Consider the following 17907-nt stretch of genomic DNA (forward strand, 5'->3'; position numbering starts at 1 on the left):
ATCCCACACCAGGGCCATTTTCAAAAGGATTTTCAATCTTTACTTAAATTCATAGTATCACAGCCCAATGTATGGACTTTTACTTATTATAGCTTATTTCTTAACTGATCAACAAATTATACAAGCCTGAAGATAGCTCATAAACCGAAATTCAGATAGATTTTGGCAAATCTTGAGTGTTTATCCCAAAAATGAATGGAAGGGCATCGTTAGTCAATAATGTAGTTCTGTATGAAGTAATGCCAGATTTGTCGCTCTGATACAAAGTAATTCATGTAGTTGTAGCGATATCCTTCGATCCAAAACGTGACAAAAACATGTGAAATTTAAAATTCTTTTCAACAGCAACAGGTAGCGCTGATTAACCTTTGAATTTATGAAGCAATATCTGAAATATGTGATATAGACTCTTTAATATTCTATTTCGAATAGGATTTGAAAACTTTTAGATTTGGACCATGTGAGTGAAACAAATATCTTTTATCGCCTTACTACTTTAAATCGTTTGATTACAAAATACGGATTAGCTATAAACAAAACCAAATATTTGAAACCTAAAATTGCTATCTTTTATCGTCATATTGCTATGGTTATCCATCAACAGCGTTTTAAACGTACACACCATATAGTATAAAACCAATGTTCTGTCAACAGTTTTCTCAAGCTGGGTGATATTAAAAAGAAAATTCAAATTCCACTTGCTTTAATCAGTATTTTCGAATCATCATGGTTGTAGTTTTAAGCGAGTAGTAGTATCCGTGCCAGGCTTTCCATACCACGCCGAGAGCGTATTGACTATTTTGACCCCTAAGATATAGACCATTCAGGTTGGATTGATGACATTTACTATACCACCATGCTCCTTTAGACCCCTGAGCACAGCTTCCAGAGCCCACGTCATTGTCTCTGTCATATGTGGAAAATTTTTGACCGTCATGTTCCATCAAGGAATCACCTAATGGATAAAAAAAAAAAACTATCGTGAACGTGCACCAATATTCTACAAGTATGATATACATGCACCAATATTCTACAAGTATGATATTTCTTAAATAAATCGAATTTTTAAGCATTGCTCGCATTACTCTTGCGTTGGCACGAAATAGCATTGAGACAGTCATTTAATGTAAACTAACTATTTATAAAATGTTGAAGTATTCAAAACACTAGGGTTTTCTACCCCAAAGCATAGATTGCCTTGCACATATTTGTCTTAACTTTTCGGAATATTTTGTCTCCAATGCTCTTCAACTTCGTATTTGATATGGGCTACCAACTGATTGGTTCGAACGCCAATAAGTGACTAGTTGACTTGATTTATTCATTTTTTTCCCTGGGAAACCTGTTTCTAAATTATATACATCTATTATATCAGCGATCAAAAAGCGTAAGAGTAATTATTAAACTAGTTATGGTGGAATTTAAGTCCCCCAGGATATCATAATTTTAATCAAATGCCACTTTACTTTGATATTGGCATGATTCAGTAATACTTTTTGTAAGTAAATTTCCAGTTCATAATATAATATATTGTGGTAAATCTAAGATTGCAACTCACTCAGGCAAAGTTGACCTTAGACGGTTTTGACTTTTCGTTTTAGAGAAATCGAGAAATTGGGAAATCGAGAAATCGAGAAAGCAAAAACGCGAAATCGAGAAATCAATTTTCCGTTTTCGCGTTTTCGCCTTCGCGTTTTCTCGTTTTCGCTTTCTTGATTTCTCGATTTCCCGATTTCCCGATTTCTCGATTTCTCGATTTCCCGATTTCCCGATTTCTCTATTTCCCGATTTCTCGATTTCTCGATTTCTCGATTTCCCGATTTCCCGATTTCTCGATTTCGCGTGAAAATGAAAGGCGAAAACGCGAAAACGCGAAATGGCCGCATGATCCTAGCAAAAAAATGTAATCATAAGTATTGAATGCTTCTTTTAGTAATTTTATAAGGGTTGTAAAAGCAATGACTGTGCGCACATTTTTAGAATGAAACGCTTCCGCTAGAAGAATCAAAAGCAACAGGTATTGTTAACATAAGTGCAAAGTTTTTAAAGATGTCTTCTCATGCTATTTCACTACCACTTTGTCATATTTTTAACTTAAGTATTTAAAAATGTATTTTTCCATCTTCATTTAAACTGGCAAAAGTCATACCAGTTTATAAGAACAAAGGTTCAAAACAGGATGTTTTTAATTACAGACCAATTGTAATTTTACCACTCATTTCTAAAATCCTCGAAAAACATGTGAAAACACACTTAGTAAAGTATCTTAATAAATTAGAATGCAGTCAGGCTTTCGCGCAAAACATTCTTGTCAAACTGCGTTAACAGCTTTATTGGATAAATGGCTTAAAGCCATTGATGATGGCGATCTTGTTGGGGCAGTGTTTCTAGATCTAGCAAAAGCCTTTGATCTTCTCAATCATAAACTGCTTATTCAAAAATTAAACAAATACAAATTTGCTTATACTTCGCTACGATGGTTTACATCATATTTGGCTGACAGATATCAGATGGTATCTATTTCAAATACATTTTCAGACTTACAAAAACAAAAAACGGGTGTACCTCCAGGATCCGTTTTAGGACCTGTGTTGTTTTTAATATTTATAAATGATCTTCCTTTGTCTAATCCTAATCATAACACCGATTTATTTGCTGATGATAGCACCATATCAATCATTGGACAAAACAAAAGTTGTATCAGTCATAAACTTAATACGGTTTTACAAGATATTTTTCGTTGGTGTGATGATAATAAAATGGCTGTAAATGTATCTAAAACGAAGGCTATATTTATTGGCTCTAAACAGAAGCTTTCAGTTACATCAAATGATAACATTAATATTGCTATGAATGGACAACAAATTAAAGAAAGTACATGTGAAAAGGTTCTAGGTATTTTTGTTGATGCATCTCTATCCTGGTCTTCTCATATTGATTATATCATAAAAAGGGTTAACTCTTTTTTAGCTTTACTAAAAAGGATAAAGAAATATTTAAATCACAAAGCTAGACAAATGTTCTATAACGCTTACGTTTTACCTCACTTAGATTAGTGTTGTTCAATATGGGGAAACTGTAATAACTTTCTATTAGATAGTTTACTAAAACTGCAAAAGAGGGCAGCAAGAATAATTTTAGACAAACATGATTACACCAAACCTTCAAGCGAATTATTTCACGAATGTAACATAGTGCCGATTACACAAAGAATACATTATCATAAATCATTACTAATGTATAAGGCAAAACATGGCTTAGCTCCAGAATATATGTCCAGTCTTATTTTATCAGCTGCTGCAAACCAAAAATACAATACGAGATTTTCGTCCTCAGATAATTTGATAATTCCAAAACCAAATACAGAGTTGTATAAGTCTAGTTTCTCGTACAATGGACCAAAAGTATGGAATGCTCTTCCTGATTCAATTAAAAAATCAAACACAGTATTAGAATTTAAACAGAACTACAAATCTATGTACTTTTAACATTACCATGATATTTGTACTGTAATGCCATATATAATAATTGTTTATTGTATTTAAATTGTATTACAACTTTATTTATCATTATTATTGAATATGTATTGTTTATTCTTAATGTAATTATTATTGTATTAAGAGAGCCTTATTGAAAATTGGTGTAATCCAAATAAGTTACTCTCTCTAAATAAAGATATTATTATTATTATTATTATTATTATTATACAAAATGTACTTCGGTCAACGCTTTTACACCCCAATAAATTTACAAAAAGAAGCATTCAATTCTTAAATGAAACGAGTTTCAAAAAAAATTAATGTTCAGGAAATTATTGGCGCACTAAAGGTTATATGTGATAAAGAGTTCAAACGAAATTTTATCCTTTATCGGAATTAAAAATGTACATACATGCCTTGAAATGATAGTTTAATTCAAGTCCTTTAAAGAGACAATCTTTTGAAAATAATCATAAAAGCACCTGTTCACATGACTTACCGGCATTCCCGGTGTATTTTCCTAACATTAAACGGTATGCATTTTCTTCGTTATCTACATGAAAGGATAAATATTCCGCATACTTTGTAACATTGTTGTAATCTGTCATCAGTATCATCAGAGCGTGATTAGAATCAGCTGTAATTGCATGTATGATGTCATTGCCTACAAAATTTTACAAAATATAATCGTTGCTTACATTTTTTCACCTTTGGTGGATAGTTGATTTATTGACAATCATACTACATCTACTTATATTTACGTTAAGTAATTGTGTACATTTTTTTACCAGATATAAATCAAATTCATTATAGTTACACAGCGACCATTTTTGACGAAGTACATGTAGTTGGTGGTACGAGCCCTTTATATCACTAAGTCCTGATTGTCTGTCGTAAAGTTGTCAAATTTTTAGACATATATATATATAATAAGATAATATTGATGTGGCTGCATGGTTACAGATCATATGTTTTTGTCTGTCGTATAGGATTAAAATACTTGCAATGCAGTCACATCAACGTGAACATTGGTGTATGGAAGGCTTGCGGACATCAAAGATGAATATCTTTTAAAACAATCAGTGTACCAATCTACCAACTATTGAATTCGTTGGCTATTCGCCTAAATCTCAATATAAGTTATTTGTGCAGAATGTTGTTCTTGACTCACTAAGGCAAATGAATTGACAATTATGAGATCGCGCTAGCCACCTTTTTGTTTCTGGAGCATTTCAGAACTTAAGCAAAGCAGAAGGCGAATGAACATTATTTTGTATTTTTCTGAAGTTATATGATAGATGAATGCTAATAATTAATTCTTATGACTAAAATAAACACAATAATAAAAATGTATAGTCAAATGAATACAAAATGTTACCCTTAAATACATGTTTTCTTTCAGGCTACAAATTGTACAAACTAAACAACATTTTCAAACTGATTCTTGTTCACTATGATGTTTAAGTATATACGCTATCCTTTGACATTAATTGCCGTTGAAAAATAATTATACAAGACACATGCAAAAAAAAAAACACTATGGAATGTAACAGTCTTATGCAGTTTAGAAAGATATGTAATTGATATAATAGTAGTTCATGTGACAAAAAAATACCTCCCTTCAAATTTGAATGAATCCTTTACTAGTCACATATAAGTACAATATGATCCTCTAATGTTATTATTTTCTTTAAGGAGTAACAATCAATAGACCCACGGGTTATATGGGGTCTATATGAAATAAGTTTTATGACAAAGGTGTGCTACCAAATTCGGTAGGTACCATACTCAAATTATTTTTCTACTTGCAGTATTTTTCCAATTGCATACTCCATATGTGTTCAAAGAGAGGTAAGGCCACGAGCTTGTCGTTTAAGTACGTTCTGATATGACGACGTTCAGATTCACAGTACTTAGAAGACAATTTTTAAGATATTTATTTAACAAAAAAAATTCTTACCGTTTCCGGGTTTTAATGCTCTTTAACTTCGTATTTGATTTTGGCCTTTTGGTTTGATTCGAGCGCCACTATTGAGTCTAATGTGGACGAAACGCGCGTCAGGCGTACAAAAAATATAAGCCTTGTATTTAAGATAAGGTTTTTTAAATGCATTAAAAGAAGACTAGATATAAACGGGTTAACATAGAATATAGCAATAAAGTAGATGTGTACCTATCCAGTGTTCACCGCTCGCTTGTCCAAAACCATTTTTATAATCCTGCCAATCCCTGTAGAAATTTACAGATCCATCGAAGCGACGTTGAATAACCTAAATGAAAAGAAGAATCATTTGTTTATGGTTTTATCCTCAAAGATGGTATTCAATTAGGGTTACCAGGTACATAAATGACATTAATTCTGCATGATACCCGCCTTGAAAGCTATCAAAACGTCAGTTGGATATGCGGCTAGATTTTATTGGTGAAGGAAGTCAGAGTACCTGGACAGAACCACCGACCTTCGGCAATCCTAGTCAATTAAGATTAGAGTCAAACTCACAATCTCAGTTATGACAGGCTAGTAATAAAGTAGATGAACTACTAAAGACCACTCGGCAACTCCCTTCCATTAGTGGAAATAGGTATATCTATAAACGTGAGCGAACTATTATCAAGTATGTTGTCCTCATCTAATTACCTCAATGCTACTAGTAGTCAATAGTTGTGGTGCGAAATGTATATGAATGAATTTTCTTTAAATAGTCCGACTGATCGGAAGCCTTCCATAAAAGATTCCTTAAAAAATCAACCATTTCTGCTTTTATCTTTTATTTTACTACATGTATTCTTATTTTGCTTGCCTACCTATGGTATATCAAATATTGTACATATATATTTCAACTATTAACTCTTTATGTTAATTTAACTTCAGAAATTTGGTTGTTTGGGTTTTTTTGTTACGGGATCTCTAAAACCTTTTTGGTTTTAAAACTCAAAATCCTAAATCATCTTTAAGAAAAAAACATATTGTCTTAGTTTTTTGTTGTTGTAATAATGCAAAAATGCCAAGATTGTGTTAACATACCGTCCATGAATGACCTGTATCATCAACGAAGCAATACATTGGTTTTGAAAGTTCACCATACGGGTATATAGTATGAACACCGTTAGTAGACAATTTCAAATCTGCACATTCACGTGGTAAACTAGATGCTAATAAAATAAATAATATAAAAAGCAATTCTTTGGTACAGTAACACAGCTTCACGGCAGTCTTGTGAATCTCTCAAATATAAAGGTTCTTGGATTTAATCATGTAACATGTTTGTGAAAAACCTTTCAAACTGCTTTGATATTATTGCATTTTCTTCTTCAAATTAAGACTTTAGCCACTACATTCTGCTGTTTGGTCTTTTATCAATTCAAACTTTCACATAGGACCATATACAAGTATTGACGAAAGTACCCATGCATCGTTTTTTATATTTGTCATGCCTGCAGGTCAGACAAGAAAAACTTTCAAATCTGCTACTACACGATGTTGTATGACCGGTTGTCACTTCCAGATTTTTGTTGTCTTTTTGGACACGTCTTAACACACAAATTCGCCTCAAAATGTCTCCAAACACAGAAGATCATCAGCTATGATGCAGACTTGCAATAACCGTTTATGGTCATTATTAAAATTTTCTGACCTCATCTGTTTGTCAGGCCGTCCACCCTCACAATTAAGGTCGTCAACTTGAAAATCTCCATAGTCGACAATGTTTGATATCGGTGAACTACTTTTATTAGCGTATTTTCACTTTTTTGTATTTATTATAGAGCTTACGTGTTTGTACTGTACTGGTGCAGTTTAAATCTTCATTACAAATCTTGGAGTCATCACAACATAATGTACACTTAACATGGTGACCTTCAGATCGTCGTCCAAATATTGTATCAACAGATTGTGAACAAGCCTATAAACATTCAATAGGAAATATATCATTAATTCCTAAACTTTACATGCAGAACCAACGTAAACACAATACTTTCTAAAATAAAACTTTTAAAAACGTCAAGAGCCAGCAGTACAGCCATTGAAGAGCCATTATAAAAAATATAAAATTCTAGTTGAATTTTTTCGTGACCATTTCATAAACACCGTTACGCACTGGTCATGCAAAACTGAAACAATTACGGAAGCTTCTTCTTACAAATATTGTATACTACTGAACTTTTAAGACTTGTTTATTTGAGTCCCAACTCCTCTAAAACCATAGCATGGTAAGATACTAGAAGAAATCATCTTTAGTGCTGAAAATTGTACAATCCAGAGCGCGTTTTTGGATTCTTTTCCCATTCCTATGACCAAATCTAAAACCCCGTATGCAAACAGCTTGCAACAATTAACATAGCGTTTCATATCATGATTTTCCTTGATAGAGGGTTACTGTTTATAAGGAAGCAAATGTTTCAATGTTCTAAATGGTAAAAAGAGTATAACAAAAATACCGACTTCAAGGTATAATTGGTAAAGTTGAAGTTATCCATTCGAAAGTGTTATAAACGCCGTTATATAAATAATTTGGATGACCGTTTTTGGAATATATGTGGTACAGATGCCCATGAATATGTTCCACTAGTCGTAGCCACAATTCTGTCTTTTTTTCCTCGCACAACTTCATATTTATTCAAAGGGGGAAACATTGCAAAATTTCCGAATGTTACTTACTAGTATCATCGCATTTCACTTGCAATATGCTGCACGACAGGTGCTTCTAGTGGAGCAGGATCTGCTTACCCGTCCAGAGTTCATCTCGGTGTTTGGCGGGGTGTTCATGTCATTGTCGCTCTATCTTTAGTGTTCTGTGTAAAGTTTTGTTATTGGTGTTTGCTTTTGCGTCGTTTTCTCCTTGGGCATGGTGTTGTCGGTTGTTTTGATTGGTCTTACGATTTGTAATTGTCCTCCTCTCTAATCTTAAATATAAACATGGAAATTTAATTCATTTGCCTGTGATTTCGAAGATGTCTTTTAGTATACAAGTACTTAAATATTGGAAGAAAACTTAATGTCCTTGATGTTGTATATTTATATTATTTGTATACATCAGTAATTAATGGTACGTACCTGCTGAGAAGCACATCCAAAATCAATCCCAGAGGTTCCTGATTCAGTTACATAATGATGCATGTAGCATAACTGCAAACATAAATCAACCAAAATTTAGTGTTTTTCTATATTGTTTCCTTTTGTGTTTATTGTTTCATGATTGAGTTGATAAGGGTAGAAAATGATAGTCAATATATACTTCAATCCAACTCATGTTTATCTGCATGTTCTTAGTGAAGAATCTTGTTCCTGATTTATTTCTTTCTGAAGCGAATGATTATATACGGAACATAAAGATTGGTATGATGAAAATATCAATTAGCTTATTTGCCCTCCGGAAATATTATCCTTAAGTATTATCCTTTTTATAGAATATGCTGAAAATGGATAGACGAGACTAGAACAACTTGAATTTCAGGCGTGTTTGAGACTACGAAGTTAATAAACTTTGTCCTGAAACATATACAACCCCCAAAAATAATATGAGCAAGAACAAGAACAAACAAATAACCAGAAGTAGTATAAATGTATGAAAATATCAAATAATGACAATATGACAGAACAGACATTTATCTTTCAAAACACATTAATCAATTATTTATCTCATTTCATATGCATATAAAATTATAAAAATTCAGGTGTTTTCATTACAGTGTTTTATCTGTACAATTAATACCTTTTTGGTTATATAAATCAATAATAGCAAAAAGGGAGATAAATCTGCTACTTGGACTAGGTTTATCCAAGTGGTAAATAAATAATCATTTGGTTACATAGCAGGCATGGTTACAAACGGTTCTTAAAAAGATGGTTCATACCTCGTTATCATCACATTGGATTCGATGGTTGCAGTCATTTGCACTCTCCACTGCAGTGCATGACAAACATTCTTGTCCACCTTCTAAAAATAATTAAAAAAAAAAGAAAAGAGTTATGATCAACATATCTAGCGAATAACATAACGGATGCCACATGAGGAGCAGAATCTGAATACCCTCCAGGACAACTGGGATCAACCCCGGTTTCTTTTTGGACTTTGTGTTTCTCATTCTTTAGTTTTCTATATGGTGTTTTGTAAACTATTGTTTCTTGTTTGGTAGGTTTTTCCCTTTTTGCCATGGCGTTGTCAGTTTGTAATCCGACTTATGAGTTTGAATATCACTTATATATCCTTATTTACACAAGTTACACGGCTTGCTGTATCTTTTCACTCATTTATCGGTCTTTGAAAACCTTTTGTTTTAATATGCTCGATATAAAAATGCTTTGTGAAAATAAATTCGACTATAAGTTGTCCGGTCTTAGACTATTTTTGTTAAAGTTGATGCGTTATAATCAAGATACATGAACTGTTTACTTTACTATGAAACTCCAGAATATTTAATCTTTTGTTAATTCGTAAACATACCTGCTTCCATCACTGTATATAGTGTAACAATCAGGAGACAATCTAGAATTAATCATATACAATGTCATAAAGGGTCAAATAACTAAGGCTAAAATAGAAGCATAGAAAATATGTAGTGTGTCGTTATTTTCAATACTTATTGGCCATGTAACATTAACCGATGACATATATTTCGTAAGGTATTTGGTGAACCTTTGTAAAAAAAAATTACAAATATAAAGTAAAGTTTATAAACTGAATACATCAATCTATATCCATTTTCCTAGAATAAAACTTAACTATAAAATGCTAAAAGATTCCAGCCTTTAATAAAAGAATGCACTCTTGTCGTCTAATATTCTAGTCTATGACCTAACGACAAAGTTGTACTAGATGAGGGTGTGGCTTGGAGTTTACAAAATAGAGAAAAATGGGCAAAAAATATAAAGAATAGAGAAAAATGGACCATAAAAATAAAGAATGGAGAATAATGAGGTGCTTAAATATAAAGATAGAGAAAAATGGCATAAAAAATTAAAGAACACAGAAATGAATGACCCCCTATCCATACCCTCCTAGATTGTAACTTAGTCTACAAATGCAAATAGTAGTCTCGGATTATAATATAATTGACGGAGGATTGACTATACCACAACCTTATATTCTGAATAGAATGCAAATTTTCATAGAATATAAAACAAAATACTTGCACATAATTACTTGTAGTACATCCATTCAATCGTTTAAGTTTACAGTACTGATAAGATAAAAACAAATCAAAACGATTTGAATATGTGATCTTATATAAGATAGTGTGTACATTATAACATAGTCGGCCTCATTTTTCATAACCTGATTTTGATTTAATACCTATATCCATAAAAAGTAAAATCACAAAAATACTGAACTCCGAGGAAAGTTCAAAAAGGAAAGTCCCCAATCAAATGGCAAAATCAAAAAAACAAACACATCAAACGAATGGATAACAACTGTCATATTCCTGACTTGGTACAGGCATTTTCTTATGTAGAAAATGGTGGATTGAACCTGGTTTTATAGCTAGCTAAACCTCTCACTTGTATGACAGTCGCATCAAATTCCATTATATTGACAACGATGAGTGAACAAAACAAACAGACACAATAGGTAAAAATGTCAAAAATAGGGGTACAGCAGTCAACATTGTGTTATCATCTTAATCACTATAAAAAACAAACAAATGTAACGAAGAAGCACAAAAAGGCATACATCAAATTTAACATCCTCATTTTGCTTATATTATACGATTTTATTTATCTATGTAAAATCCACCCATAAAGGATGGAAGGTTTTAAGTACTGGCGTAAAATCGCGCCGGTTTGAAAATCGCACAGGTAGACATAAAATAATTTTGTCGTTCAAAGTATGACAGGATACATAAATACAGAGTCACGTAAAATGGATATAACAAAAACAGACTTAACAGTAAAAGTAATATTAATAAATAAATAAAATAATTGTGTGGTACAAAGTATGACGATATACATAAGTACAGAGTCACGTCAAATGTATATCACAAAAAACAGACTCAACAGTAAAAGTAATATTAATAAATAAAATAATTTTGTCGTTCAAAGTATGACGGGATACATAAGCACAGAGTCACGTCAAATGGATATCTCAAAAAACAGACTTAACAGTAAAAGTAATATTAATGAAGATAAATAAAAGAATAATATAACACGTTATTAAGATGATAAACAACGTCAGTACGCAAAATCTATACTTCAAGACCATCGTGTATTATTTGTGAAGTTGATACGGAGTATTTATCAACAAGTTCTTGGTACCTTCCGATGAACTTTTTTAGAAAAAGGACGAGACGTTCTTTGACATACCCCTGGTTCATCAACTTTCTGCTCAGACACTGGTGACGTTTTACAAAGTCTGAGTAGGAGCTGCAAGCTCTTGAATACCGAATAAGTTGGGAAATGTATATCCCATATGCAGGTGAAGTTGGTATATTGCTACTAAGATGGGGGAAATTGATAATTTCAAAATTAAAATCGTCTCGTTTGTCATAGATTCTGGTACTGAGATGACTGTGTATGTCAAATTCGAGGTATAAGTCTAAAAATGAGGCGGAGGAAGTCGTGTCTGTTGTTTCTTTAATTTCTAGTTCTGATGGATATATTAATGGAACCCAATCAGAAAAGTTCGGATTGTTAATGGAAAGAACATCATCAATATATCTGAAAGTGAAATTAAATAACCTGGCTTCTTTGATCTTCTTGTTTTTGACAAGTGTCTGAAGGAACTCCGATTCATATGAAAACAAGAAGAGGTCGGCAAGGAGAGGCGCACCAATAAATATGTAAAGCAAAAATCAAAAATGAAAAATTATTGTATAATGGGCATTTAAAAGGTCTTTTATAATGACCATGATTATGTTTGTTATTTTTTTTTGTTTCAAATACGCCGTTTTTAAAAAAAAATGCGGCAATAAGGTTATAAAGACCAAAACTAAATGCTTACTGTCAAATTGAAATTTCATCAGCCTCCCGAAACGGCTGCTAGTCCGCTACAACAACACATCAAAGAATAAAATGCTCCGCAGGGCGCAGCTTGATACGACCGCAGAGGTCGAACCCTGAACAGTTGGGGCAAGTATGGACACAACATTCAAGCTTGATACAGCTCTGAATTTGGATTGTGATTAAATATTTGACACAGCATAGGTTTCTGACACAGAATGAATGTGGTCTAAGAACTTAAAAATTTTAAATTGGACATTCACCTATTATGGTCCAATATCCAAAATCTAAATACATGGTTAGATTCAGCATATCAAAGAACCCCAAGAATTCAATTTTTGATGAAATCAAACAAAGTTTAATTTTGGACCCTTTTGATCTCAATGTGGACAAAAATGATAACAGGGCCCAAAAATCAAAAATCTAAATACATGGTTAGATTCAGCATATCAAAGAACCCCATATATTCAATTTTTGTTGAAATCAAACAAAGTTTAATTTTGGACCCCGATTTGGACCAACTTGAAAACTGGGCCCATAATCAAAAATCTAAATACATGTTTAGATTCAGCATATCAAAGAACCCTAAAAATTCAATTTTTGTTAAAATCAAACTAAATTTAATTTTGGACCCTTTGGACCTTTATGTAGACCAATTTGAAAACGGAACCAAAAATTAAGAATCTAAATACACGGTTAGATTCGGCATATCAAAGAACCCCAATAATTCAATTTTTGATGAAAATCAAACAAAGTTAAATTTTGGACCCTTTGGACTTCAATGTGGACCAATTTAAAAACGGGGCCCAAAATCCAAAAACTTAATACACGGTTAGATTCAGCATATTACAGAACCCCATATATTCAATTTTTGTTGAAATCAAACAAAGTTTAATTTTGGACCCCCATTTGGACCAACTTGAAAACTGGACCCATAATCAAAAATCTAAATACATGGTTAGATTCAGCATATCAAAGAACCCCATATATTCAATTTTTGTTGAAATCAAACAAAGTTTAATTTTGGACCCCGATTTGGACCAACTTGAAAACTGGGCCCATAATCAAAAATCTAAATACATGGTTAGATTCAGCATATCAAAGAACCCCATATATTCAATTTTTGATGAAATCAAACAAAGTTTAATTTTGGACCCTTTTGATCTCAATGTGGACAAAGTTGATAACGGGGCCCAACAATCAAAAATCTAAATACATGGTTAGATTCAGCATATCAAAGAACCCCATATATTCAATTTTTGTTGAAATCAAACAAAGTTTAATTTTGGACCCCGATTTGGACCAACTTGAAAACTGGGCCCATAATCAAAAATCTAAATACATGGTAAGATTCAGCATATCAAAGAACCCCATATATTCAATTTTTGTTGAAATCAAACAAAGTTTAATTTTGGACCCCGATTTGGACCAACTTGAAAACTGGGCCCATAATCAAAAATCTAAATACATGGTTAGATTCAGCATATCAAAGAACCCCATATATTCAATTTTTGTTGAAATCAAACTAAGTTTAATTTTGGACCCTTTGGACCTTTATGTAGACCAATTTGAAAACAGAACCAAAAATTAAGAATCTAAATACACGGTTAGATTCGGCATATCAAAGAACCCCAATAATTCAATTTTTGATGAAATCAAACAAAGTTAAATTTTGGACCCTTTGGACCTCAATGTGGACCAATTTAAAAATGGGGCCCAAAATCCAAAAACTTAATACACGGTTAGATTCAGCATATTAAAGAATCCCAAGAATTCAAGAATAAAACCCCATTGAAATTGATCAAGAAATAAGCAATTTATACGAAGTATCTTCTTTTGCACAATACTGTGCAATTGATTATTTCTTGCTATTGTGCAATACTGTACAATTGACAATTTCTTGCTATTGCGCAATATTGTGCTATTGGATATTTCTTGCTATTGTGCAATACTGTGCAATTGAAGATTTCTTGCTATTGCGCAATACTGTGCAATTGAAGATTTCTTGCTATTGTGCAATACTGTGCAATTGAAAATTTCTTGCTATTGCACAATACTTATTATATAATAATTTACACATCCTGTTTGGTGTGTATCTCCTACCATATCATTATTATTTGCTTTTAAATATAAATCAGAAATAACCAACTTAAAATGGAAAATTTTAAAAGAAAAAAAAAAGGAAAAAAAGAAAAAAAAAAGAAAAAAAAAATCCCCCCCCAAAATTTTTTGAACCCCCTTTTGATTCATCACCCCCAAACTCAATCTCAGCCTTCCCTTTGTGGTATGGTACCTTGCAGTACAATTTCAGAGAGATCCATACACTTGAACACAAGTTATTGTCTGGAAACTGAAAAATGCTTATTTTTGGCCCCTTTTTGGCCCCCAATTCCTAAACGTTTCGGGCAATTACCCCCAAACTCAATTCCAGCTTTCCCTTTGTGATATGGAACCTTGTAGTACAATTTCAGAAATATCCAAACACTTACACACAAGTTATTGTCATGAAACTAGAAAAATGCTTGTTTTTGCCCCTTTTTTGGCTCCTAATTCCTAACATTTTGAGGCATTTACCCCCAAAATCAATTACAGCCTTCCCTTTGTGATATGGAACCTTGTGGAACAATGTCAGAGAGATCCATACACTTACACACAAGTTATTGTCTGGAAGTTACAAAAATGCTTATTGTTGGCCCCTTTTTGGCCCCTAATTCCTTAACTGTTGGTACCATAACCCCCAAAATCAATCCCAACCTTCCTTTCATGGTATTGAACCTTATGGTAAAATTTCATGGAGATCCATTCACTTAAACTAAAGTTAGAGTGCAAAAAACAATGTGTCTTCGGACGACGCCGACGACGACGACGACGCCGGACGACGACGACGACGACGACGACGACGACGACGACGACGCCAACGTCATACCAATATACGACCAAAAAATTTTCAATTTTTGCGGTCGTATAAAAATCAAACTTTATCATCAATAATGGAAAAAGTATAAATATAACGTCCCTTTTTGGTTCCTTAAATTTGAAAATTAAAAAAATATTATTAATCTATCAAAAACCATGCTTCAGATACATACATAAGAGTCCCCACTTATGAAGATTTCTGGATCCGCCACTGTAAGACATTACTCCGTCAGATATCGGTATTCTTGTTTTAAATTTTATCTTCAGTATTTGTATTATAGCTGATGCGCATCTTTTCCCATTTAGTGCAAAACAGCAAAGAACTACCAAAAAAGTTTATTTGGGTTGTTGTCTCAATGAGGTATATCATTACATCTCCTTTTCATTTTCACTATTCCATTACTGCCTTATTCAAAATCAACAAACGAAAAATTGTCTGAGAAAATAAGGACAACGAAAGTAATCATTCCAAAATGTAAATTGTTTTGACAATAACGTGACAAAAATTTAACATATACTCCGTAACATGAGTTAATGATCACTTCCATCTGAAGTAATGTTATAATATTTTTATCGCACTACGAAAAGAGAAATATCATTTGTATCAATTCATTTTTTTTTAATTGAAAATACGGATTGAAAATACAGATATGGTGTATAGCACACTGAAAAAAGTAAAGGAACAGCGCTTGTATTGCTTTTCTTCATCACAAATTCACAGTGGGTCGTTCACTCACCTCAATGGGAGTTACGGTATAGAACCACTAATTCGGGCCCGGTCATACAAGAAAATAGTACATATTTGAAACAAAATAGGTCCTTACGCATAGCTGTAACTTTGTCAATACGTAAAATGTTTAGGTAATTTTGGTATCAAATGAAAGCTTTCAGACTTGGAATTATTGTATAACCATGTTGAAAGTTTCTTTTGAGTAATAAAAAAATTAATGAAATTATAATAGGAGGGCATATTTGCCCTGTTGTTCAGATCAGAAGTACCTGTTTTTGCACTGCCGAACTTCCGGGAACCATTGCGCTCTAAAATGCAATTAAATGTATGTTGAATTTTTCAGCACATGTCAGGATATGGCATAGTTTTGACATAAAATGACTGCCACTTTATTTGAACTAAAGACAAAGTAGCCATGCTTGAAATTGCTTGAAATACTTGAAATTGCCGAATTTAACATACAAAGCAATGGGGCTATGAATTAGGGTTCTATTCCTTAAAGACGGTTCCTAACAAGGGTTTGTATAGAATTACTTGCTAAATGTCGTTAACGCTACAATCGTACATTTAAAAGAACACAACTGCGGGGTAATAGCATAAATCAGTCCGTTTGGTTTCCTTTTTTAATTGATTTGAGATGTCGAGGCCTTTAAGCTTACTATGCGGTAAGAATTTTGCTCATTTATAAAGGCCGTACTATGGTCGCTAGTTTTGTACATCCTGGTCCTTTTGGTCTGTAGTGGATAGTTATCGCAGTGGCAATCAAAACACAACAACTTTTTTCATAAGGAAAAAAGTGTTAGTGCAAATTTAATATGTATATATCCTAAATGCCAAGAAAAACATTTTATTTTGGCATGCGGGGTATAAAATGCGAAACAAACAATTTATGGTCGAAAACTGGCTAAAAAGTAACTTCGACAAGCCCAGAGGCAACTTGATGCCAATAATAGGTATAAACTATATTTTGAAATAATGGACACTTATACTTCAAATCAGAAGCTTTTTTATAAACTTGTTAATATACAGAGATCTGTTCAAGCCAAGAAACTGTCTAAGTTAGTTATTGATGGCATACAACTTGAGTCCTCAGCAGAAACAAGGGACGGTTGGGCTTCATATTTTGAAAAATTAAGTACTTTATCTACAAGTTCATTATTTTGTGAACATCAGCTTCAGAATGTTCAGCGTAATATCAAAAATATTTTGAAACTACAAAATTCAGAGAATCTGGGGGTGCAATATGCAACTTTAGATGAAGTTACAGAAGCTATAGGCAAAATGAAAAATGGAAAGTCACCTGATGAATTAATTTAATTAGTGAACATTTGAAATTTGATTGGCAAATAATACCTATAATTCTAAAAGCTCTTTTTGATCGTGTTTTAGAAGAAAGAGATGTACCTGAAATCTTTCAGTCTGGAATTTTAGACCTATAGACAAGAGTCATGGTAAACCTTTACAGGACCCAAATTCGTACAGGCGTATCACTGTTTGTAGGATTATGGGAAAAAGTGTTTGAGACAATACATTTATCTAAAATTTCTCCGGAATTAAATAAACATCAAAATAAATTGCAACGTGGCTTTACTAAACGGGTATCTCCTACAAATGCAGCTTTATTATTTACTGAGGGTATTGCAGATGCCAAAGACCGTAAGAAGAAAATGTGTGTAGCTTTTATTGATGCTTCTAACGCTTTTCATGTTGTGTGGCATGACTCCTTGATGTTAAAACTGTTTCAATCAGGTGTTATCAGAATATGAGGTCAAGGGTTAAATGGGGTGGACATTTTTCAAGAGCTTTTGAACTTTATATTAATCCATTATTAGATTGGTATCAAAACA

The 17907-nt window shown here is 32.7% G+C and overlaps 1 protein-coding gene across 1 annotated transcript; it reads right to left on the bottom strand.

The window, feature by feature from the left end:
• Positions 1-573: 573 nt before the first annotated feature.
• On the bottom strand, positions 574-9932 carry LOC127728877 (ficolin-2-like). Its single transcript, XM_052236466.1, has 5 exons — positions 9923-9932; positions 6505-6632; positions 5653-5749; positions 3979-4143; positions 574-955 (listed from the first exon to the last, which is right to left on the bottom strand). The coding sequence occupies exons 1-5, from the start codon at positions 9930-9932 to the stop codon at positions 708-710; spliced, it is 648 nt and encodes a 215-aa protein (XP_052092426.1). The 3' UTR covers positions 574-707.
• Between the last annotated feature and the right edge of the window lie 7975 nt (positions 9933-17907).

This window comes from Mytilus californianus, unplaced genomic scaffold (genome assembly GCF_021869535.1).
Source record: "Mytilus californianus isolate M0D057914Y unplaced genomic scaffold, xbMytCali1.0.p SCAF_2, whole genome shotgun sequence".
Taxonomy (NCBI): Eukaryota; Metazoa; Mollusca; class Bivalvia; order Mytilida; family Mytilidae; genus Mytilus; species Mytilus californianus.

Bases quoted from the DNA above. Each gene is read 5' to 3' on its own strand.
- LOC127728877 (XM_052236466.1), bottom strand. The intron at 5,750-6,504 runs GTATGTTAACAC...CTTTTCATTTAG, and splicing joins ATACAGGTCATTCATGGACG to GTTATTCAACGTCGCTTCGA. The intron at 4,144-5,652 runs GTACACATCTAC...AAAATTTTGTAG, and splicing joins GAGCGGTGAACACTGGATAG to GCAATGACATCATACATGCA.